This window comes from Talpa europaea, assembly GCF_964194135.1.
Source record: "Talpa europaea genome assembly, chromosome: 11".
NCBI lineage: Eukaryota > Metazoa > Chordata > Mammalia > Eulipotyphla > Talpidae > Talpa > Talpa europaea.
In genome coordinates this window covers 10,404,301-10,429,316 of record NC_140078.1, presented here as the reverse complement: position 1 = coordinate 10,429,316, position 25,016 = coordinate 10,404,301, and the positions used below count along the sequence as shown (strand labels likewise).

Genomic DNA, 25,016 nt, shown 5'->3' with positions numbered 1-25,016 from the left:
TGTGAAGCTGCCCGCAGCCTCTACAGCGCTGGTTCGATCCCCGGCCGCCAGCGAGGGTCCCACATGGCGCGCAGACCTCTCCGGCTGCGCCCACTGCTCCCCTCAGCAGTGTACTTCATCAGTCTGCCTGTTCCCCGCTCTGGTGAATCCGCTCACCCTCCCACGCTTCTGACTGTATATTTATACAAATATAAATTTGTATAAATTTATACAATTTATGTATTGTATAAATAAATAAATAAATCTTTAAAAAAAAAGATAAAATAACAATGGTGTTCCCGGTCTCCACTCCTGGATGTGCTGGCTCAGCGGCCTGGACGGGACCCTGTGATCTGCATTAGTAACAAGCTCCCGTGAGGCTGCTGGGTGGGGGGAGAGGCACTCCAGCCAGCAGGGGCTGACACGTTATGCCTGAATGTAAGCAAAACTCCCTGCCCAACAACAGTCCTGCATGTATTCGAAAGCCAGCGGGGATTTAAGGAACTGAAGAGGGAAGCACAATGATCATGATAAAATCCCTCTTGACCCCCTTCTTCACTTACCAACACAGAACTTACGTGCCAAGCCTGTCCTAAGGTCTCTGAGTATTAGCCAATTGATTAACTATGATGAACTCTTAGCACCCCATTTTACAGGGAAGAAAATGGAGTCACAGAAGGGCCACTTGTTCCAGATCACAGAGCCGGTGAGTGGCAGAGCCACCATTTGAATCTAGCAGCTGGGTCCCAGTCTGGGTGCTGCTAGCTCTCCCTCGGGGTGTCCTTGCTTGTTACCTCCCTTTTCCGAGGCTGGGAACAACCCAGGAGCCCTGAGCCAATGCCCACCGAGGCACGGCTCTTTAGCACTCACTTGCCCTCCGAGCCGTAGCTGTTCATGCTGTCCTCGATGGACTCGTGGCTGGCCTGGCGCAGCGTCCGGCTGGGCATCTCCACCGCCAGGCCCGTCTCAGTGCTCCTCTGGATGGCCCCCTTCAGTCTCCGGCTGTCCCCTTCCGGGCAGAAAGGCCAAGGGAGATGGGGAGAGAGACACAGGGTGGGAGAGAGCAGAAAGGCAGCATCTGGTTAGCGTTTCAGTGGTTGGTGGCTGCCCGGTTCTGGCCCCACCCCCAGCCCATCAACCTCCTCTTCCTCCCCACGGCCTCACCTGCCTTCATGCTCACCCAACACACACACAAGTTCTCATAACTGACACTCTTTTCCCTCCCCTTGAGCTCACTTCTCCCCTGCACCTTCTCCAGGACTTTACTCCTCCTCCTCAGCTACTATTTAGTGAGCACCTACTATGTGCCATACTGTCAAGTGCTTTACATGGATTCAGACCAGGGTTTCTCCATTGCAGCACAAGAAATAGTGCTTTGGGGCCTCCCTGGTGGCACAAGAGGTTAAGCACAGCACTACGCAGCTGTCCGCAGCCTCTGCAGCATGAGTTTGATTCCGGGCCAGCCAGGGAGCAACCCACATGGCACAGCAGACCTCTCCTGTCTTGCCTGCTGCTCCCCTCAGCAGTGTATTTCGGTCAGTCTGCCTGTTCTGTTCCCTACTCTGTCTCTGGTGGGCCTCTCACCCTCCGCACCTCTGGCCTGTACCCAGTATGCATAAATAAATAAATCTTAAAAAAAAAAAAAATAGCACTTTGGTGGCAGGTGCTGATCCTGTGCTCCGTGGGAGTCTCCCCCGTCCCTGGCCTTGGCTCACCAGGTACTAGAAGCATCCTCCAGTCCAGCGGTGGCCCTAATAAATGTGTCCAGGTATTGCCAAATACCCCCTGGGGGACAAAAGTCACCCCTGATTAAGGACAGCTGATATGGACCAGTGGCTCTGAAACCGGTGTCCAAGTTCAAACCTTGGCTCTCTTCCCCAGTCTGTGAGGTTGTGGGCAAATTGCTCAACCTCCCTGTGCCTCCACTTCCCCAGTAGCAAAATGGAAGAGTAACATGTTAACATCAGGACACCTGGGCTCTTCACCCGTCCACTGAGCCCTGGCCTGGATCCCACTCCAGCCACATTGCCACCCACCAGGGTCTGACACATTTCTCGTGGAAGAGGCGGCCCCGGGCATGAGCGAGAACACAGCCCACAGGCTAAGGTGAGGCTGAGGCGTGAGCTTTGCTCCCGGCTGCCAGGCCACGGCCCCACAGCCCTTCCCACCCGGACCTCACGACATCCTGCTGACCACACTTGTGCGCCAGGCCCTGCACTCAATGGCCCAGGCCCAGGACCAGCTCTGCAGCCTTTACTGGCGAGGCCTGGGCAAGCCGAGCAGCATCTTCCCCGTGGCGCTATGGAGAGGGCCAGATGGCGTTTACCTCGGTGCCCGGCACACGGGGGGTGCTAAACAAAGCGGCCGTTGTCGCTGCAGAGAAAGACCTCGCCACACTCCCCAGCACTGCCCACCCCAGCTGTCTTGCATTTCCCCTGACATGACACCGTTCCCACCTCAAGTCCCCAACGTGGGAACCATGGTGGTTCCAACCAACCCGTAACGCCCCCTTTGGTCATCTCTTGCCGACTCAGTCACAGTCCCTAAAGTGACTGTCCCAGGGCTTTCCCACGCCCCACTCCATAGCCCCACTCACCCCAATAGATGCTCTTCTCCCCATTTGGCTAGAAAGATGTGTTCTTTTTGACTTGCTCTTTCTCATTTCCTAATTTCCCCACCTTCAGGCCTCCCCACCTGCCCCTTTGACCCTCCTCCTGGCAAAGGCTGATCCGTCCCGTGGCTTACCCACCCCGCCTCCTCCCACACTCCTGGGGTCCTCCCATCACCTGTGCTCTTTGGGTCTTGACTGTCACCTCTCCATCTTCCAGCTCTCTCCACACCTCCTGCAAGCCTGCTTGAGGCTTCACCTCTTCCACCACCCCCTTCAACCAACTAACGGCGTCTCCCACCATGTCATCGGCCTCCACTGCAGCGCGCCACCCTCATGGCCACCAGACCATCTCCGATGAATGTTGGGACAGGGCACAGGGGCCTTATCTCAGCCCTCCAGTGCCGCGCTCACCTTCATTCAACAAACATTTGCTGGATGACCTCATGGGGATGTTAAACAGTCTTTACATGCTGGTCTCCACTGATAAAAAAATCCTACTGATGGGAGACAGAGAGGGATTTCAGCCCCTGCGTCCTTCTCATCGGGGCACACACTATGCTAGAGGACATGGATGACGTCCCATCCAACCCCCCCAGTTCCCTGCTTCCAGCTTCCTCAAGGACCCTCCACACTGGCTCCCGAAAGCCACTGCCTGTCAACATTGCTGTCAGATCTTCCCTTGGGCTACAGAGCTCACTCTGGCCCCACACAAAGGCAGGGGTGCTGGGAATTTATGGCCTTGACCCTCTTAATCGAAGGTTAAGTGGAACAAGAGCATGAGCCCCCAGTTCTCTGCCTCAGAGCAGAACAACTCTGAAGTGTAACCCAGGCCCCAGTGACCCATGGCGGGAGTTGAGATGGAGCCCAGTGGGACCAGAACAACAGCACATCCCTGCTTGCTTCTAGCACCCCCAGTCTCCTCGGGGGTGGGGGGCATTTCCTTCACAGGAGACCTGCACATGAACCTCATCTCAAGGTCTGCTTTAGAGAAGCCTGACCTAAGACACTTACCCTGACTGGCACCCTAAGAAGTGAAAATTCAAAACTTTTGCACAGGTGGGTTCCAGCACCGCCCCAGAAACGCTGCTCCCTAAACGCAACATGGTGATGAGAAACTGTTGCATAACGCGTGCAGGAGGCTGTGCTGTCCAAGGGAGGGCCAAGGGGAGCAAACAAGAGCCTGCATCATCCAAGGTCATCACAACACTCTACTGGGCGGGCTTAGCATCTGAGTCCTGGAAACTTGGGGAACCAACTGTGGCTGGCCTCTGTGATACACATATAAATGGAGCTCGGATGAGCCATTTTTGGCTACCCACTCACACTTGCTGCACCCAAAACTGCAACTGAGCAGCTTGAATGTTCTTCTGCGGGGTCCTAAGCCCCTCCTTCCCCAACTTGCTGGGTACATGTGGGTCTGCAGACAGCTGCAGTCCTGCCAGGAGGCAGAAGCAACTTGGGGTACCAACACCACTGAGTGCCAAACACCATCCCTGAGGCTGGGGTGGGAGCGAAAGCAAGAGAGGTGTGGCCCTGCCTCCGTGGTGCTCAGTTCAGAGCAGGAGACAGGCAGTAAAAGATGCCCATACTGACTGATCACAGGGGTGCTAAGTGCTCTAAAGATCAAGTACGAGGTGTAATGATAACCCCCTCTAGGGGGCCGGTGGAGGAAGACTAGTGTTGGCTACTGAGTACTTCATCCTTTGAACTATAGTCACTCAGATCCCTCTTGGGCCTTTTTGATGGCAAATTTTAGTGGGTCCCCTTCTATCTTGCAGACTAGTGCTCCCATTCCCATGCACCGGGCCCTCACCTCTCTCTAGAGCCTCCCCTGTGCTGCCTTCATTTCTGCCCTACAAGCTCAGGATGATCCTACAGAAATGAATCCCACGCCCCAATTTGTAGCCCCTAGCTCTGTCCAGAGCAATACTTCCAACTGTACTCTGGACACTGCCATCTGGATAAGCAGGGTTCTAGAATGTGACCTGGCCACTCACATCCAGCACGGACTCCTGGTGTGTGTTCCCAACCTTCCCAGCCACCCAGAAGCAGAGTCTCCCAGCATCTCTCTGACTTCCCCACCCTTACCAGATGCCAGGTAGTATAGTCTTTGCTCTTAATACCGCTTACATTTCTCCCTTGTCCAATTTCACAGTCATTCACCCTAATTGCCTCGAGCCTAGGCTATTTTAACTGCCTTCTAACTGGTCTCTCTGCTTCCAACCTAGCCACCCAACAAGTCATTAACAGATTAACTGTCTTAAATTACCACTTCAGATCAAAATATTCTGCTCTTACTAATTCATTCTACCATCACAAAAGTACACAAAGATATGCATGGAGAGGTTTCCCACAGTAGCATTTACACCAGTGAAATGCTGGAATTAACTGTCTATCAACAGGGGACCAGTTTACTAAAAGACACATCCCACAATAAATACTGTGCAACTGTTAGAAAGAATCATCCCGATCTCCATGTGGAGGGACATGCAAAGGTCACTCCAACATACTGTTGGCATATTGAAGGAAAGCACGTAAAACATATTACTACTTTTGTAAAAATTATGTGTGTGTGCGTGTTCTTTGTATTTATGCATAGGCACAGAAAAATCTGGGAGGATATGAACCAAGCTGTTAATGGAGAATAGACTGCAGAGAGACTGTTAGAGGAGGTGTGTCGATGGTCATCTAACTTTAAGATGCGTATAGAAAAGTGCACAAACCTTAAGTGAATAGTTTGATGAATTTTCAAAAATGAAGCACACCTTTGGAACCAGCACTTAGATGAAGAAACAGCATCACCAGGATCCCCAAAGCCCACTTGTGTCCAATCTTCCAGCCTATGTCTTAATTCCCCAAGGGTTACCACTATCCTGATCTCTAACACCAGATTTCACCTGTTTTTTGAATTATAATAAAGAACATGGTCTTTCTAAGGAGGCTGACCTTTTCTATTCAATAGTATGTTGATTGTATGGGAGCAATCCACGCTGATTGTAGATTGGTTGTTATCATAGCTACATAGCATTTCATTGCATGAAATATACCACATTTTGTTTAACCATCACATTGTTGATGGGCATTTTTTTTCCAGTTTGGGGATACCAGAAGTAATGCCACTATAATTACTTTATTTATTTTTTTTTAAAGGGCGACATTTTTTTTCTTTTTTTTTCTTTTTAAGATTTATTTATGTATTTATACACGCACTGGGTACAGTCAGAAGCGCGGGAGGGCGAGAGAATTCACCAGAGCCAGAGCAGGGAGCAGAGCAGGCAGAAGGACCGAAGTACACTGCTGAGGGGAGCAGCGGGCGGCAGGAGAGGTCTGCGCACCATGCGGGACCCTCCTCCGGGAGTAGGAGAGAAGCCAGGGATCGAACCGGCGCTGCAGAGGCTGCGGGCAGCTTTGCAACCCAGTGCTCAACCACTGTGCCACCAGGGAGGCCTGCCACTATAATTACTTTAGCACATGAATTCTGGTGAACATCTGTACCCACGTTTCTCAGAGATACACCCAGGTATGGAACTGCTGGGCCATAGAGCAGGCATTTGTTCAGCTTCAGCAGATACTGACAAATGAGTTTCCAAAGTACTTGCACCAATTTAGAATCCAACCAGGACACTGGGAAGATTTATTTCTCTTTGGTATGCTTCTATGTCTTGTGATCTTTTTGTAGTCAAATGTGGTAATTCCATAGTGTAAACAAAGGTAAGACACAAATTCATAAATAAATCACAACTTCAGTCATGTCATGATTCCATTTAAAACTTTAGAATGGCTCCTGGTTGCCTACTGAATTAGATTCAACCTTCGCACCCATGTACTCAAGACTCTCCGTTATTTGATTACCCACCATCTGCCACTGGTCTCCCTGGTGGTCTCCGCACCCCAACCCAGCTCTTACTGCTCATGCATATCCTCAGTAACTTCCTCATACTGGTTTTCTTTCTTTTACTTTCCTCTCTTCTTCATGTTCCCTATGCAAATTCCAACCATCCTCCAAACCTTAGCTTTAAATAACAAAGGATTAAATTTAATAAGGTAATGTAACAATATAACAACATCTGATCCTCAGGGCATGTAGGTGGGTGTGGCACTTTATTGAGTAAAACTCAATAAAGGTGACTAGTAAAAGCATTTTGCTACTATCATGCCAGATGTTACACCAACAATGTGTTTTACACATGCATTGTTTCAGGTAATTTTCACAATAAACCACTTATACCCCTCTTTAGAGAGGGAAAAAAAAAAAAACAAAGATCAAGAAAGTTAACTTTCTTTCCTAAGGATGCACACAACTACTAGTGAAAGAGCTAGAATTTCTGACTGAAACAACCATGCTTTTAATGAACTACTAAACCAAACTCACTTTGCTCTACCATAGAATTCAAATGTCATCCCTTTTCTGATCAGACGTTCTGAGCCCTAGGGACACTTTTATCATCACTTCTACTGTGGTATCTCTTCCACTGCATCTTGAAGCACAGTCCTTGGTCAACAGAGCTGATGTCTGTGTCTACAGTGTAAACTCATTCCTCACGCACTTTTCTTCAGAACCTAGGACAGCACCCGACTGCCCAGTCCTGTTAACAGTATGCTTAATTATTTTTCTTTTTTAGGATATGTCTCTAGGAAAAGCGCAAATGCCCCAGCAAAGAAATAAGTACATCTAACTCAGTTGTTTATACCAGAATACAGATGCATTCAATGTACCTTCTCCCAAACAGCAAATCTACCAAAGGAGCAGGATAATAAAATGATAATGATAAATGATTTGAGTACATACACTATCATTAGCATTTATTCTAACCAGACACTAATACATAAATATTTTACATACATAATTTAAGCAGAACTCGGAGATTCAAGGTATCCTAACTTTACAAAAAGAAAACAGGCTCAGAGCAGTTTAGCAACTTGTCCAAGATTAAGCCAGATAAAACAGAGCTAGGTTTCAGAGGTCTATGTGAAAACAGATCTTATATTCTTCGCCATTAGAGACCCCAGGAATGTGGTGAGGGAGAGGAAGAGAGAGTACACCATTCTCCACTTTCACATTTTATTGAAGATGGGTCTTTTCAGAGCTTTGTTTTCTAGATGAGGAATCTAAAGTGGAGAGAGGTTACAGGACTTGCATTAGACCCCCAGGCCCTAAAATTCCTAACCACATTACTGTCCAGCGTGTAATCCTATCTGTGTGTGGCCCACTCCAGGACCATACCAAATCAAAGCCTGTGAAGTTCCTACACATAAGAGCTCTGGGTCAGTGGTTGGTGGGTTATTTTAAACAAGAATGAGAGAAGCACCAAGGCCTCTGAAGCTCCAGTTTTCCCCTTCTTGTCTCTCTGAGATAAATATTCCAGAGACTGCTACCTCCTCTTTCTCCATAGTCAGCCTCTCCCTGACCGAGCTATTTCCAGTGACTTCAGTTTCACAGGCCTCCCTTGCCCAGGTCTTAAAACTCATCTGAAAATCAAGGACTAAGCTGACACACAGGTTGCAGCTGAGCAAGAAGCAAGCATGTGAAGCTTGTTGCAAATGCCAGACAAAGGCTGGAGTGTGCCGTCTGGACCACAGGCACACCATCACTGAAGCATGCATGAGCACTTGTATCCCCACAAAGGCACATGGGTGAAAACACACAGTGGGCACAGGGGGACAGAGGCTGGAATTCCTTTCTTCCCAACCCCAACAGAGCAAACCTTCTATCTGTGACTCAGGTTACCCACTACCACCTTCTCAATCTACATATAGTCAGCTTCCTTCAGTCTACCAGACCTAGAAGAACTGGCCAGAGATTTGGCTGAACTGAGCAGAAGTGACAGAGGATATGCTGCTGGAGACCAGCTTTACCAGTGGCTCCTGGTGCTGAAAACAGCTCAACTAAGGTGGGCATACTTTGGTGAGTGCTGGTGCCAATTGATGCCAGTTGGTCTAACTGTTCAGCTGATCCTGCATAGCTCGCTAAAATCCAGTAGCCATGGACTTAATCCCTGCTAGCAGCAGTGTGACCTGTCCATGGTACTGACCAGGCACTGAGGAAGGGGAAGTCTCAAAACAAGGTAACACCACCAGGGTTTGTTTTTACATCACAATTCCTTCCCTCTGGTTTGCTGATGCCACAAATTCCACCCTCTCTGTGTTGATCTCAATAAGAGCCAGGAACTCTCTCTTACTGAGCTCTACCAGAGCTTATGATAGGTGCTCAACACACATTATTTCATTTACTCTTCACAACCGCTCTCATCTCCATTTTCAGAAATCTGACTCAGGGAGATGAATGAACCTGCCCAAGATGTCAAAGCTCTTAAGTGTGAATATGATCTTGTTTCAGTGCAGACTAGAGTGCAAATGCCCTTTTAGGCTATTTTACACTATGGTGGGGTGCTGGGGGCAAATGGGGAGGGGGTGATGTCCAGATTCCTCAGCCCTTTTTCCAAGTGGATTTATTTGAAGGGGAAGAGGAAGCATTCATGAATACAAAGAAATTAAATGAGTGGGAACAAGGGAGATAAACACACATAATAAGGATATGAGAACACAAGACCCAGAGAAGCTGAAGATCAATCGGGTAATGTATATGACTGTGCTTTATGATTTTAAAGGGCTCTGCCCCGGAAGGAAATATTATTCTCAATACATATAGATTTACTGAGCTCATTACCTAGACCATGCTTTTCTTGGCTTGAGGATTTGAATAAGACATAGTACCTGTCCTTAAGGAGCCCAGAGTAATTGCAGGGGAGGGAGAGATGAATAAATAAGTCATTATCATTCTTTCAACAAACTCCTATTAAGGCCTATTCAGTGCCAGGGGCTGTGTTGGAGACTCCTACACAGATGAATTAAACCCAGACCTGAAACTCAGTTTAGCTGGAGACAGACATGGAAGGGGGCAATTTTAACTCAAGGTGTTATAATTACAGCATAGCATAGTTCAAGAGCAGAGCTACACAGTATTACGGGAGCTGAGAAGAATAATTAATACAGCACTGGAAGTAGAGGCAGAGTCTAGGTTGTGAGTAGAATTATTTCAGTGCTGAATTACATTTGATTGCAAATAAAATCATAATGAGGTTTTATTGTAGATGTAAGAGTTACCTTCTGGGAGTTTACATGTGAAGATGGTGTTAACAAGTGGAAAATATGAAGGGAGAAGGCAAAAAAGTGGAACCAAAATGTAAACTGAGGATAAAGAGTTCTGAATGCAGAGTGAATGTATGGTGGGGGGCCATGAGTGGGGATCCTATACTTAGTAGGGATGGTTAGGGAAAAGTTACTCATTCACTTTATTCCAAGTAGCATGGGAAGACTTTTTAAACCAGGGGCAGCTGGGTAGTCATTTATAGTCCCCATAAGTGGCTGTCCTTCCCCAGAAAGCCATTGCCACCAGCACTGGGAACAGGCGGAGCAAGCTCTGGGAGGAGTTGGGTGGTGAGCAAGTCTATGGTTCCATCTGGCACTAGGATGCTTCACAATCTACAGAGCACTCAAGGCTTCCAGGATCTGCCCCAAACCTGTACTACAAGTGTGACATCATGCACATGCCAGGTGTTTCATCCACACTGGATTACTCATCATTACCAAACACAGCCCACGTACTTCCGTCTTCTGAAGAGCGCAGACTCTGAAGTTAGAATAAATGGGTTTGGGACTTGAAACCTCCCTCTGCCACTTTCTGAGCAAACTGAAGAAAGCTCAGTTCCCACCTCACATGATGCCATATGGATTAAATGTATCGGTCAACTCAGACTAGGTTATGCTATAGTAACGAGTGATTCCCAGAACTGAGTGGTTTACAGAACAAAGATGTTCTTGATCATCTTGAACATCCCCTGTGAACCAGCTGTGGCTCTATACCAAGAATTCTTCTGCAACCCAGGACGAAGGTGCCAACCCTACGTGGGACAGACTGTGGTCATGGCAAAAGGGAGACACGAGTGATGCCCCTTCTCCCAAGCACTGTTCTCCATGCATATTTCAAACTTTTTCAGTGAAGAAGAGAAAAGAAGTCTGCCTCCTAATAATGCAAAAAGACCGACGGTAGAGGGGAGAGCTCTGGCACGGACACACGCGTTAGGACTCATTAGCCACTGAATGATCTGCTCCCACATCGAGCTGTATATAATTTGTTCTGAGAAGGCAGCATGTTTGCCCGCTGTAGCTCAGGTTCACATTAGTGTGAAATAAATCCTCTCAGCCCCTCGTGGGGCTGAACTCACTGGCACGACATGTACAGTGCCTGTCATGGTAAGATAAAGGCACTCAGTAAATTACAGTTGCTGTAATCAACAATACTCGGAGACAGACTGCGGAGTTCCCAATTCCCAGGAACTCTCAGGAAACGGAAGCTCTGTGAACCAAAGCAGCTTGTCCCCAGGTCCCACTGCAAGCAGGGGGTGCATGGGCAGGAGGCTGAACTGATCCTCCCTGTCCACTCCAGGAGCTGAACACAGATGTTCACAGCAGCATTACCCAAGTAGTTAAAAGTGGGAAAAACCTAAATGTTCACCAACTAACTGACGAAGCAATAAATAAAAGGTAGCACATCCCTAGACTGGTTGGTATTATGATAATGATAATATGTATGATATAACATTATAGATGACTGATGTCTAATTAGTAATTGTCATCTATCATTAATCATACTGGTATAATTCTTCAGCTGCTATATATTACTGTATTGTTATATAATTAATACATTAATATTGATGAGTCTATTAAGCTGTTATTCAGTCAGCAAAGGGAATTAAGCACAATCAATGCGACCACACAAATGAACTTTGGAAACATGCAAAATGAAAGAGGCCAGTCACAAAGACCACATACTCCATGATTCTTTTTTTTTTTTTAAAGATTTATTTAAGCATACAAGAACTGGGGCACAGGCCAGAGGCGCGGAAGGTGAGAGGATTCACCAGAGACAGAGTGGGGAGCAGAACAGGTGGATTGACTGAAATACACTGCTGAGGGGAGCAGCGGGCAAGACAGGAGAGGTCTGCTGCACCATGTGGGTAGTTCCCTGGCTGGCCGGGGGATTGAACTCGTGCTGCAGCGGCTGTGAACAGCTTCATAGTGCTGTGCTTAACCCCTTGCACCACCAGGAAGGCCCTCTATGATTCTTTTTATGGGAAATGTCCAGAACAGGCAAATTCCTTGATAAAGAAAGCACACTGCCATGGGCTAGAAGGAGGGGGGACTGGAAAGCAACTGCTTATGGGTACAGGGCTTCTTTTTGGGGTGATGAAGATGTTCTACAAATGACTGTGGTAATGACCGCATGATTGACTATACTAAAACCCCCAAACTGGAAGCTTTAATAGGTGGATTGTACGGCAAGTCTTTATATCTCCATGAAGCATGTCTCCCTCTAGGCAGATAGGCATCTATATGCATATCTCGAGCATATCGTGCAGGCCGGGCTCTTAACCCCTTTCTACAATGGGGTTCCTTAACACTCCAGAGGGCTAAGGGGCCAGCTGGGTAGGAGTGAAGGAAGGGTTATGCTTCCACTCAGCACTGGACCTGCCAGGAGCAGTAGGTCGCCAGCTGAGCAAGAGGCCAACATGCAAAGCTTGCTGCAAAGGCCAGACGAGGTCTGGTATGTGTAGTCTGGACTGCAGTGTGCCATCTTCAAAGCACACATGTATACTTGCATCTCCACAACGGCACATGCAGTGGGCACATGGGAGACAGAGGATGGGATTCCTTACTCCCAGCCCTACCAGGGAAGCCTTCTGTCAGGGCCTCAGGCTCCCCACTGCCACCTCCCTCAAGCCACACATGGTCAGCTTCCTTCAGGGCCTACCAGATCCAGAGCAACTAGCTGGGATCAGATTAAGGCCAGTCTGGACAGCGGGAACCACCTGGCACTAGCACTCACCTGTGCAAACTCACCTTAGTTGTGCTGTTCTAGGTACCAGAAGCTACTGGTCAAGCTGGTCTGAGCAGCACATCCCCTGTTGCCTGACCCCACACCCCACCATCCAGTTCATCCTAGCCCACAGCTGCTTCAGATACACAGACCTTCTCCTCGCACTCTGCAGGAGGGCAGCTAACCTGGTTTTCCAGGCAAGAAACTCCACACACCTGCTTAATGCATGCTGGGGGGTCTCATATTCCTTGGAAAGGAATTCTACCTTTTATCTTCAAACAGTTTAAATAACACCTCACTTGAACTGGCCTGAGCAGGGGTGCAGTGATGCTGGATCCCATGTTGGCTAAGGAGCCTCAGTTTCTTACCTCTCCCTCAAAGGAAGGCATGAACCCCGTCTGTCTGATAGACCTGCAAAGAGGCCGGGCTCTCAGGTGTCTTCCATATACTTGGGGGAGACCAAAGTTTGCTCCATGCACAATCTTTAATGCCCAAACGAATCACCCAGGGATCTTGTTCAAATGCAGATTCTAATTCATTTCTAACAACTCCAAGGTGAGGTCAGTGCTGTGGGTCTGGAGCTCACACTTGGAGCGGCAAGATTTTCACCCATTCTGCTCACTCTCTTCTGATTTCTTCACCTTTCACCACTGTTCAAGGAGCTTCTGGAGAAGCCCGTGAAGCTGTGCCCTTCTTTCCTTAGAAAAGTAGCTGCCGGGCCTCCCCGGTGGCGCAGCGGTTGAGCACTGGGCTGTGAAGCTGCCCGCAGCCTCTGCAGCGCCGGTTCGATCCCCGGCCGCCGGGCAAGGGTCCCACATGGCGCACAGACCTCTCCTGCCGTGCCTGCTGCTCCCCTCAGCAGTGTATTTCGTCCGTCTGCCTGTTCTGCTCCCGGCTCTGGCTCTGGTGAATTCTCTCACCCTCCCGCGCTTCTGACTGTACCCAGTGCTTGTATAAATAAATAAATAAATCTTTTAAAAAAAGGAAAAGTACCTGCCATCATACACACACACACACACACACACACACACACACACACCCATATCGCGTATGTTTTTGATGGTTGCAGTCTGCGGGCTAAAAATCTTTCTTTTGGATAAATTTTAGTTCTCAGGGGAAAAGAGGATGCAATGCGGAGTACAGGGGGAATAAAAAGCCTCAGAGTTAGGATTTCTGGGGCCAGTGCCCACTCCATTATGGACTTCCTGTGTGACATCTGACAAATTTCTGTCCCTCTCTGGTCTTCAGTTTCCCCACTACGAGGAGACCGGACTAGATTATAATGATAAATGGATGTTCTCGTTCTCTCTCGCTCTCTAGCTCTCTCTCTCTCTCTCTCTCTCTCTCTCTCTCTCTCTCTCTCTCGCCAACTCTAGAAACTGTTGCCTAAAATAAAATGTTAAGGATTCTTAGACGGTGCCTGAACTTGGCAGGAAAGGGTGTCATGATTGATTTGTGCGGCCGGCCGGCCGGCCATGGTCCCAGGAAAGGGTGCTGTGATTGATGGGTGGTGTCTGCCGAGGTCCGAGGCCTGGAGGACGAGCCCCGAGGCCTGGAGGACGAGCCCCCTGATAGGCGTGGACCTACTTCGGAGACCCAGACCTTCCATCTGTAACACTCCGCAGTTCATTTAGCGTCAGCCCCAGACTGGGACACAGAGCCGTGCATGTCCTCAAGGGGGCAGGAGGGATCATCCTTTATGCTGCTGGTGTCTCAGCCCTGCCGCCGCAGCCCCCCATGAGAGGAGGCAGCAGAATCCCCGCTCCATGGCAGAGGACAGCATGTCCTTGTGCACCAATCCTTGGCTATTTTTAGCTCCAAGGACAGAGACTCAGGCAGAAGCTAGAATATAGAAGGGCTGCGGCAGGCTACCCGGTCCCGTGAGGAAGAGGAAGCCACCCCCTCCGTGGCTCTCAAGCCCCCTTTACTGCCCAGGTGAGAGTCAAGGCAGGCTGCCCAGGAACAGGACTGCGTGTGAGCTCTCCCCAGCTCTGCCCTCCATGGGACAGGCACTGGCCCACTGCCGTCCCTGTCACTGACGTCCTGTATCTGCCATTCGTGCACCAGCCCGTGCCAGGCCTGGTGCCAGTGCTGAAGACACATCCCAGGCAGGGCAGACTGAGTGCTGGCCGCCCAGCCTTTCCAGTCCAGATGGGAGACAGACCACCAGTAGGAGGGCAGGGCTGTCTGTAGTTAGTCACACTGTGGTCACCCCAGGCCTGTGAGTCCCAGCGTCCATCCCAGGAACTCAGCCCTAACCTGGCACAGAGGTGGGTTCAGGGAATACTTGTTGCTTGATAGGTAATATTATGTAGGACACAGCTCCTGGAGTTTGAGGATCCCACAGGAGCTGATCTCAGACTAAATGAGAATCATTCACTCATTCATCCACCTGGTGTTCTGTGAGCACCTTCCACCTGTCAACTTCTGTTTTCAGCACAGGGCAAAACAAAGTAAGAGCCACCAACTGCCCCAACTGCTCTCCCGAAGCACCAGGCCAGGAAAGACAAGAACGTTCTGCACCATACAAACATGCAGAGACAGAGGATGCCAGAAGATGCTGAGTGGAGGGGTGGGCATTATTTTAAACAGAACAGTCAGGGAAACTCACCGTGATCCATGGGCAGAGACCTGAAGGAAGACCAGCACGGGACGTGTGGGGCGAGCGCTCCCCCAGAGATTATTCCCCTGCTGAGCTCCATAGTGTCACCTCAGCCTAGGGACCCCGATGGCCATGAAAGCGATCCTGAGAGGAAGGGAATGCTCAGCAGCGTGGGAAACCCCAAGGTGGTCTAAGGGCAGCTGGGGACACCAGGTCCTGAAGAGAGCACCCCCCAAAGGGGACCTGGAAATTGCACAGAGACCTCCCTTCTGTTGTTTGAAGGTGAGGGTCCAGACCATGTGGCCGGGGACATATCTTCCTCTCAGCTAAAGCCCAGTCTCTCCAGTGCAATTCAACATACCCCAACATAAACACACCGGCCCCGAGTCAGACTTAGGTCTGTTCAGCAAATAAAGCCAGACGGCTGGAGCAGGATGGGCAGGAAGACGAGTATGAGATGAGGCGGCAGAGAAGGAAGGACAGACATTGTGAGACACATACCCTGGTGGAATGTGGCTCACAGTGGTGGGGACAGCGGTAATGAGGACAAAGATGGTGATGATGATGATGATGACCAATCGGCCAGCATTCACTGGGCGCTGACCACTGTCAAGTGCACTGCCACCCAATCAGCATGGATTCATTTCTTTAATCCCCACATCCCATGAGATAGGTCCTAAGTGACCCCCAGTGTATAGAGGGGGAGCTGGAGTTCAACCAGGTTGATGCAGCTTGGAGGTGGCAGGGTTGGGCCAGGCACGCTAGCCATATGGGGCTGCTGCCAGGCTGATCACACCAGCCTATAGCACGTGCCCACGAGAGCTGGTTTCTTTCCCTCCCAGAGTGACTTAAGCCTTTTGTTCTCCTTTAAAGGTCCTTTGAGGGCCTTCTTGGTGGCGCAGAGGTTAAAGGCTCAGCCCTGTTAAGCTATCACCAGCCACTTCAGCCTAAGTTTGATGCCCAGCCAGGGAGCTACCCACATGGCGCAGCTGACGTCTCCTGTCTCACCTGCTGCTCCCCTCAGCAGTGTATTTCAGTAGATCCACCTGTTCTGTTCCCCACTCTGTCTCTGGTGAACCCTCTCAACCTCCCACATCTCTGGTCTAAACCCCAGCTCTTGTATGCATAAATAAAATAAAAATAAATCTTAAAAAAATTAAAATCCTTTGAAAGCTGTTTTTCTCCATAAAAGAAAATTCAGGTTTTCTCAAAAAAACAAACAAACAAAAAAAAAAACCCAGATGCACAACGATACAAATGCAAGAAGTTCAAGGTTATGAGCCCCAGTTCTGAAAGTAAGCACTTTATAAACATTTGTAGCAAAAGGAATGGTCCAGAGACAGGAAGGAAACAGGGATCCTCCGTTAGCTGAAACTACTTCTACAATTTGTCAGAACCTCCTGGGAGTGACTCTGTACATCTACGGTATCTCATTTGAACCTGTCAAGCTGCCAGAGCACATCTGAAGACCAGACCACGCTGAGGCTGCAAAGCTACGCTGGAAGGGCGGCTGAGTAGCCGGTCACACAGGGTTCCCCGAGACACCTGCAAGACACCCAAAGTCACCGGAACCAGATTTCTCTGGTGGAGTATCATGGAGGGAGGGCGGGAAGGAGCATGGCGCTATCCCTCAGCCGCCCCGCACAGAGAAAAGCGTAGGGGTCCGAGCTGGGGAGCCCTTTAACCTTGAGCGTGAAGGTCTCGCCCTTGCCCTTGACAACCCCCACCTTCCTTCCTTGTCTCCTTCACATTCAGAATATTGCAAAAGTCCACTGGAGAAAAGAACATTAGTGGAAGACACAGATTAAATTCCCTTGCCATCTGCAATCAACTGAGCGGACTTGAGCAAATCCCAAACCCTCTGAACTTCATCACCTTCTAGTAAAAGGTGACTTACTAGCGACCCCAGTAGCTCCAGAAGGCTCAGATAATACTGATAATGGGAACTGTTTCACAGCGTGCCCTGTTCCCTACAGAAGAGCTGGGCATACCTTAAGCACGCACCAAAAACCTTTTGAGTGTTGAATTTCCCATGTAGATGTTTTACAGAGTAAACATGTATGTTTACTACTAATAATAGTGATAATGTAATAATGAGGAGGCGGAGAATGACCAATGAGTGACTTTTTCCTGAAGTCTGCCCATATCGCACATGGACACAGCCCTTTTGGTGTCCTGAGACATACTGTTGTCACCTTCGTGAGGACACTGGGAGTGTAAGTCGTTTAGGGTACAGCTAACAGGGACAGGACACAAGAAGGGGTGGTGGTTCAAACGCAAGTCTGAATTAAAGTCTATGCAGTTCTTGCCTCTCAGGTAAGCATGCTGCAGACAGCAGAGGGCTGCATGAGGCTGATTTTCAGTCTCATCACTGCGTGAGGATTAAAGATGAAGGTGACTCTGGGCACAGGGTGCAGTCGAGCTCTGGATGGAAGGGACCAACCTGAGTCACTCCCTCCGCTGGGAGGCTGGGGACTCGGCTGGCCCCCAATGAGAGACTGGGTCAGCGCTGTGCATGGCGCTGAACATCGGAGTCGCCTGGGGAGCTTGGGGAGAAATAGATGCGCAGGTTCCACCTGAGGTTTCCAATTGAGTTGTCTGCATTGGAGCTCATGATCCAGCAAGAGCAGGAGAGGCTGAGAATCACTGGACCCATGAAGTGCTGAGCGCCCTCCTTGCTCAGGGCCACCAGGTCTCAATGCCCTGGGAATCTCAAACAAACCCAGGACAGGCCTTCCAGAAGCACAGAAGCGGCTTCATCATAACAAAAGCTCGCCCAGCATCACACCCTGGCCTCACAGATTCCTTCTCCTTTTCTAACTCCAGCATCCCCACCTCCAAGAAGTCTTTCCTGAGCTCCAGAGCTAGGGGCCCCCCCTTGGGGCTTCCACTCACAAAATTTTCACTTGTGGAAAATTCACATCCATGCTATGTCTCCCCGGTCCACCATAGCCCACGCGATGACAGGCTGGTGGCTCACGCAAGGCTGTGTGCCCAGCACCAGGGCCAGGTCCATTGTCAGTGCTGAGCATCAGAGAGAGGGACTTGCTGTGCCCAGAGGAGGCTGGGCAGAGGCGGCGGCGAGGAGGGCAGCCGCTGCAGGAAGGAAGTAATCCAGGTCACCAGGTTGGGAGGAAACCGAACCTACAAATCCTCCATGCCACTGTTCAGAAGCAGCCTGGGCTATTTATAGTTCACAAGCCTTCTGCTTCTTGCATTTAAATGCGGGGCCAGGCACAGAATGAAATCCTGGGTAGGTCTGTCCGTTTTTAAATCTATTTATTTATATTTTTGCAGGAACAGGAGCAAAGAGCAAGGATGAAATGAATCGTGGCCGTTCATCCAGCCTGCAGTCCACGGACACATCTCAGCCGCTTCCAGACCTGACCTTAGAGACCAGCATCCCTGTGGAGCCCAGCCTGTGAAGGGCCTTTTAAGGTGATTTTTAAATAGTGGCTTCAGTTCACAAAACAGTATCGCTGTCTTGGTTTAAACACGTGCACGCACGCGCACACACACATACACACACACACAGTAGTGAGCAATCATCCCCAATGGGTTAAACATTCTACTCCTGGATGACAGAATTGGTGTCCTTTTACTTTTCTTTCCGTGAGCTTTCTCTGCTGGGGGATCCCCAAACCCCCACCATGGGTGTACAGAGCAGACGGTGGGGGGGGGCGGGGGGGTGACAAGGAACCGCTCTGCCACTTGCTGTTGTGTGAACTTGAGGAAACCTCCCCCATTTCTGCATCTGTGAAATGGGGAGCGCGGCTGGCCCTTCCACAGGGGCTCGCTCTGTGGGCCGTACAAGAGGACAAACGGGACGTGCTGACGCGGCTTTGGGAACACAGCCCGTGATCGGCAGCGCCACCCGCACAACTGCACAAGAGTTTGTAACTTGTGAGAGCACCATATTGTTTTAAATTTTTAAAAAAAAATAAATGGCAGCTCTCAACTCCGGTGCAGGAGGACCCCTGGCTAAAAATGCACCTGATGACCCTTTCTGCCGCTCTCGACCTGACTTGATAGGGTTGGGGTCGAGGGGTGTGTCCTAAGGTCTCGACAGGGACAAGGGGACTGGGTTTCAAGAAGGGCTGGGTCCTGGGAGTCCTGGATGGGATACTCAGGCCTCTGCCAACTCACCCCCCGTTCCCTGGCCTCACCTCTTCCCGGCACTCATTTCCTAATGCACCTCCCTTACGAGGCATAAATAAACCACAGCAAGCTCCTTCCTTGACCACGCAGGGTCCCCGAGTGACCTGGGGCACCTTCCCCCTTGTCCAGACAGGTAAACAGCTTCCCACCCTTCAAGACTGGACTCTGCACCCTCTGCTCAGTGGGGTCACCCAGTTATCTGCTCCGCTTATCTTTCATCCTTGGCTGAGGGCAAAACCCAGTCTGGCTCCAGGCCTTTGGAGCCCAGCACATTGGATATTTCACTGTACAACGAAAGCTTTTAAATGAAAGGCCCTGTGGGGTGGTGGCCAACAGACCCACAGAAGGGTGCTGGGTTGGAGACAAGTCTAGCTTCTCTGAGCCTCAGTTTCCTCATCTATACAATGGGTAAGACCACTGTACCCACTTCCTTTGCTGATGTTTCAACAGGATCCTGGTAAAGTGCTCAGAGTACCTGGCCCATGTGAGCCACAGAACAAGCCTCAGCTATCACAATAAGGATCCCTATAAGCTGGACAATGACTCCACGTGCATCTTGGGGCCCAGAGTGCCAGCGCTGTCTCCCCCAGTCTTGCCTGTGGCTCCTCTTGGGTTCAGGCTGGTGAACTACTGGGCAGGTTGCCCCATTGAGGGTGGGCACAGGGCAGCAACACGGCCCGCTTTCACTTGGAGGCCATCCACTCTTAGCAGGGCAGAAGGGGGAGCCTCTTCCTACTTGACCCTCCTCTAAGAGAAATTTCTAGTTCAACCACAGGGAGAGAGAGGGGGAGAGGAGCGTTTCTCTGCATGGCACAGAGAGGGTGGGGTGCCCACCAGGGCCCAGGATGTGCTCTCACTCTCAGTTCAAAGGATATGCAAAGCCCCCCTCCCCCATCTTGTGGGGCCTGGGGCGAGAGGATCATAGGGGCCCTAATACTTAGTCTAAATATGTAAAAGTTATAAATTAGGCTATTAAATAAAATATGTTCTCTCCTTCCACTCTGACAAATACGCCTTCATAATGACCTTGAGGGCCAGGACAAGTTCAAATTTAGAATCCTCACAGTTCCAAAGCCAAATACAGATCGGTCTCAGGGACAGCCACCCCTCCCTGCGTGCCCCCCTCTGCACATCAAGGGGTACACTCTGTGTTGAGCTCACACCCCCACCAACAGCCACTTCGGAGCCACCTATCAGGGCACCAGGATGGACAGAGCCCAGCTAGGGAGGTCCTGGGGCAAGGGTCTGCAGAGACCCTAAGCTGACTCGGGGCGCTGGGCCAGGGGATTCAAGACCCACCTACTCAGAGCCTGGCGGGCAAAGAGGGGTCCCCTTCACAGATTCCTCACCCCATGAGGAGCACCAGTAATGCTGTGACCCCAGCTCAGGTCCCTTCTTCCCAGGTGAAGCACCAGTTGGGCCCACCACGCACCACACGTATGCGAAAGCTGCCCTGCCACGGCCCAGTCTCTGGGGGGCTGTGGCCCAACATTTACCAAACCCTTGAACAAATCAACAGGTTTGCCAGCCATGGGGCTGAAGAGAACATAAGGCACTGCTCACCTTTCTTCCCCGGTGACACCCAGATTTTGGGGTTTTGATTTTCCGGGCAGCCCGGAGTGTCTGCCCTACTCGGAGCCCTTTCTGGCGCTGGAGACACATGCAGACGCCACTGCAGGTCCTGGTCAAGGGTGAGGTCAAAGGCAGCCCTCCCACCCCACCTTTAACTAAGAGTGGTTTCCCTTTATTATTTTATTTAATTTTTTTTAAGATGTAGACATTCACCTCTGGAGAGAAATTATGGGTTTCAAGAGTTCTTAACAAAGAGCTTCATTCCAGAAATGTAAAGCCGGCATTTTAAATTTGGTTCTTATTCACTGCTGGAGAGTATTAGAATGAAGATTACAAATTTAATAATGTAACACGGCAGGAATTGGCTCGGCCTCGTCTCCAGGAGAGTAATTTATTCCTGCCTTCGAACCGCCACTTCCCAGCCTCCCAGCATCACCAGACCAGCCTGGTGACAGACTCCTGACTTCCGTGTGCCCTGGCCCACGCAGCAGCCCCAACACCAGAAAAGCATCAGCGCAGTGGTCCGAGGAGTCAGTGTTGGAACAGCCCCCCACATTTGGAGAGAGTCACCATAAGAACTCTCTTATGGTGAACCCAGGGAGCCACCCCTGGGTTACTGGGCCCCACTCTCTGCAGCTGTAGCCAGAGGGTCTTTGCAACTGCCACGTCTGCATCTGTCACTGTCCTACTACAAACCCAACTTGAGCATAAGCTCAAGTCCAAGATTCTTGACTTTAAAGACCCAATGTGACCCACTTCTTCTTTCCCTGAACTTTCTTCTCCCTTTTTTGAAAGATTTATTTTCATTTCTTTATGCATACAAGAACTGGGGTATAGGCCAGAGGTGTGGGGGGTGAGAAGATTCACCAGAGACAGAGTGGGGATCAGAGCAGGCAGATCTACTGAAATCCACTGCTGAAGGGAGCAGCGGGCGAGACAGGAGAGGTCTGCTGCACCATGTGGGTCAGCTCCTGGCTGGCGGGGGACTGAACTCATGCTGCAGTGGCTGGTGACAGCTTGATAGCGCTGAGACTTTAACTCCTGTGTCACAGGAAGGCCCTCCTTGGACTTTTAAAACACCATGTCGCTTCCCCACCACAGGGCCTTTACATCGCTGCTAGTGATGAAAGAGCAATGTTGACAGAGCACTGACTGTGTGCCACACACTACGCTAAGGGCTGACTGGTGCCCTCTTGGGAATTCCCATCCTCACTCTGTCAGGCAGACTGTAGGGCCAAGTGGTGAAGCTCAGACTCTAAGGTCAGAAAGCTGGACATAAATCCTACCACGTATCCTGGCTAGCTGTGCCACCTTGGACATTGTGCTAAGCCTCCCTGCATCAGTTTCCTCAATTGCCAAACAGGAATAGGGAGACTATCCACCTCCCAGGGTACTTGGGGGGCTTCAGTGGGTGAATGGAAGTGAAGCATCAGAATGTGCGGGCGCCACTTGTCAATTATCATCATTGCACTTTACAAAGTGAGAAGCAGAAAAGTGCTGAGCGATTAAATCAAGCAGGCAAATGTGGTCTCCAGACTCTGAAGTCCTCAATTTTTACCTTGACGCAGTTATTGTAGAAAATTTGGAAAATAGGGGCCTCCCCGGTGGCGCAGCAGTTGAGCGCTGGCTTGCGAAGCTGCCTGCAGCCTCTGCAGCGCTGGTTCGATCCCCGGCTGCTCCCCGGCCACCGGAGGAGGGTCCCACATGGCGCGCAGACCTCTCCTGCCGCCCGCTGCTCCCCTCAGCAGTGTACTTCGGTCCTTCTGCCTGCTCTGCTCCCTGCTCTGGCTCTGGTGAATTCTCTCACCCTCCCGCACCTCTGACAGTGCTTGTATAAATAAATAAATCTTAAAAAAAAAAATTGGAAAATACAAAAGACCCCACACACTAGAAAGCAAAACTACCCATCATCCTGGCTTGTAAATGCAATTGTGGGTCATATTCTATCCATGTGCACGGGTGAGTGAGTGAGTGTGTGTGTGTGTGTGTGTGTGTGTGTCTGTGAGTGGGGATTAAGAAAGAGGCGGGGTGGGGACACAGCCACACAGAGAACTCAACCCCCCCCCCACTCTCATAATTAACTCCCAAGTCCATGCTCTCAGCATTAAGGTGTCCGTCTCACTCCCCTCCCCGCCTTCCCATGACCAACTCCACTCAACCCTCTGGTCTCAATTTAATTGCCCCTGCCCCATCCAGACAGGTGAGTTCTCCCCACTACAGCCTTTCCTGGCACCCCACACTTCACAGCAGTGGTCAGAGTATTAGCTGTGCCTTGGGTGAAGGAATGGCCGACCCCACCACCATGACCAGACTGTAAGCTCCATGAGGGCAAAGGCTGAGTTTTCCTGGGCCCCCAGCACCAAGAACGGGTCTGATGGTGAGTTACTGAGTTACTCCAGTAGTTACTGGAGGAAGAAAGGACAGGAATGGGACGGAGGGAGGGAGGAGTTTCAGATTCAGTTTCACCTTCCCAAAGGGCGGCATGCATAGGAATCACATAATTCCCGACCAGGAGGGGCGCACAGTGTGGCCACAGAAAAGGGACAGAGGCCAGACTGTGTTAGAGAGGAGAGCAAAGCACCATGGGGCCGCCTGGAGGTATGATCAGCTGTCCCAGATCTGAAGAGAGGTGGCGTGCTTCCTGGAGGAGGTGGCATGCTTCCTGGAGGTGGCACTGGCCCGAGGGGGAGGGGAGGAGGGGAGGGCATCCCAGGGGAGAGGATCGCCCAGCAGAGGCACAGAGGCCGAAAACATGAAGGAGACTCGAAGAGCCAATTTCTGCCTGGAAGTAACAAATGGTTGGAAAGGCTAGAATATGAAGTTCAGTCATCTGCCCCTTTCACCGGCTACCCTGTCTTCAGGACACTCTCCAAACAGCCACATCCCTGGGCAGACCTGAGCCATGCTGCCCCCTGCCCCACATCCCTCATCGTCACCACTTCAGTGACCACTAACCGGAGGGCTACCTCCAGTGGCAGCAGATGAGACTCCAGGTCCCAGCCCTGTGGCCCTCGACCAATGACGCCCCAGCGTGAGATAACTCAGGGCACTGTTCTACTTGGGGCACCGGCAAGCTACAGACCTTGAGCTACAACATCCAGCTTGTGGCCTCTTTTTCAATTAAGCTTTATTAGAACACAGCCTCACCCATCATTTGCACATCGCCGGTTGCTATTTCCCAGCTCCAGCAGCCCCCGAGGCCCCAGCAACACTGCCCTCTCCAGAGAGTGCTGGGCGGGCCGCAGCGGAATGCCCACCTTTGGCTGCTGCTTTTCCCTCTCAATCTGCTACTGTGTCACTTGCTCACAGGCCTTACCTGGACTCTGCGTTAAGATGGGAAGAGGAGGGGAGAGTTTCCCATTTCCTATACGCTTTTCAACTTGCAGGCTTGGGAGTCTCAGATGCTCCTCCACACGTTCATTTCCCCCTGGAGAGATGCACCCACCTGATTCCCCTCAAGGTCAACCTTCCTGGTTTGGGGTCCCTCTCTGGGGACAGCACATCCCACAGAAGCTGGGCAGAAGTGGCAGCTCCCTAGAGCCAGATGGAGGCAGTGAGGCCTGGGCCTGCCTGGCTGGGCCCCCAAATCTCTGCTTTAGTCCCGGAGTTGAGCCAAGGCTGATGAGCAGATGAGAGATGTTTTGCAAGACATTTGCTGAGGAACTAATTAATTTCCATTACAGGCCCCAATTAGTGACACATCCACCCACCTACTCCCAGGGCGACTCCAGGCGGCAATCCCCAGGGACGGAGCATGCTGGAAACACAGGGTGACACTGGAAGTCTCAGGCGCTGATAGGGCACAGGTGCTGACTTGGGTCACTTCGTGGAAGAGGAAAAGGCCCAGGGACGGCAGCCAGAAAACTCAGTTCCTCTCCTGGCCTTGCCACAGACTTGCTGAGAAGCTTTGGACAAATGGCAATCCCTCTCTGGACCTCAACAAAAATAAGTGACCAGCAAGAGACTTTCAGCTGAAAGACTCTAAAACAGTGACAGATACACTCACCTACACCGTGTGGGGGCTCTCTACAAAGCACTTTACCAAAATTCACGCATTTCATCCTCAGGGCACCTACAAGGCAGGGAGGGACTATTAACAGCCCATTTTACAGTTGAGGAAACTGAGGCTCAGAGTGGTTAAGTAACTTGCTCAAGGTCACACAGCTAATAAAGCAACAAAGCCAGGGAGCAAACCCCAGCCAGAGTCCTGTAGTCAC

General features: G+C 50.6%; 1 protein-coding gene across 1 annotated transcript in view; it reads right to left on the bottom strand.

Annotated features, from left to right (window-relative positions):
* The window catches only part of RIMS4 (regulating synaptic membrane exocytosis 4), a gene marked incomplete at both ends in the record, with an annotated part of 50,640 nt that overhangs the window by 16,052 nt on the left and 9,572 nt on the right, over positions 1–25,016 (bottom strand). Inside the window, one exon of the mRNA XM_084248315.1 lies at positions 850–988. Within this exon, the coding sequence (XP_084104441.1) occupies positions 850–988 (139 nt within the window). The remainder of the gene's footprint in view (positions 1–849; positions 989–25,016) is intronic.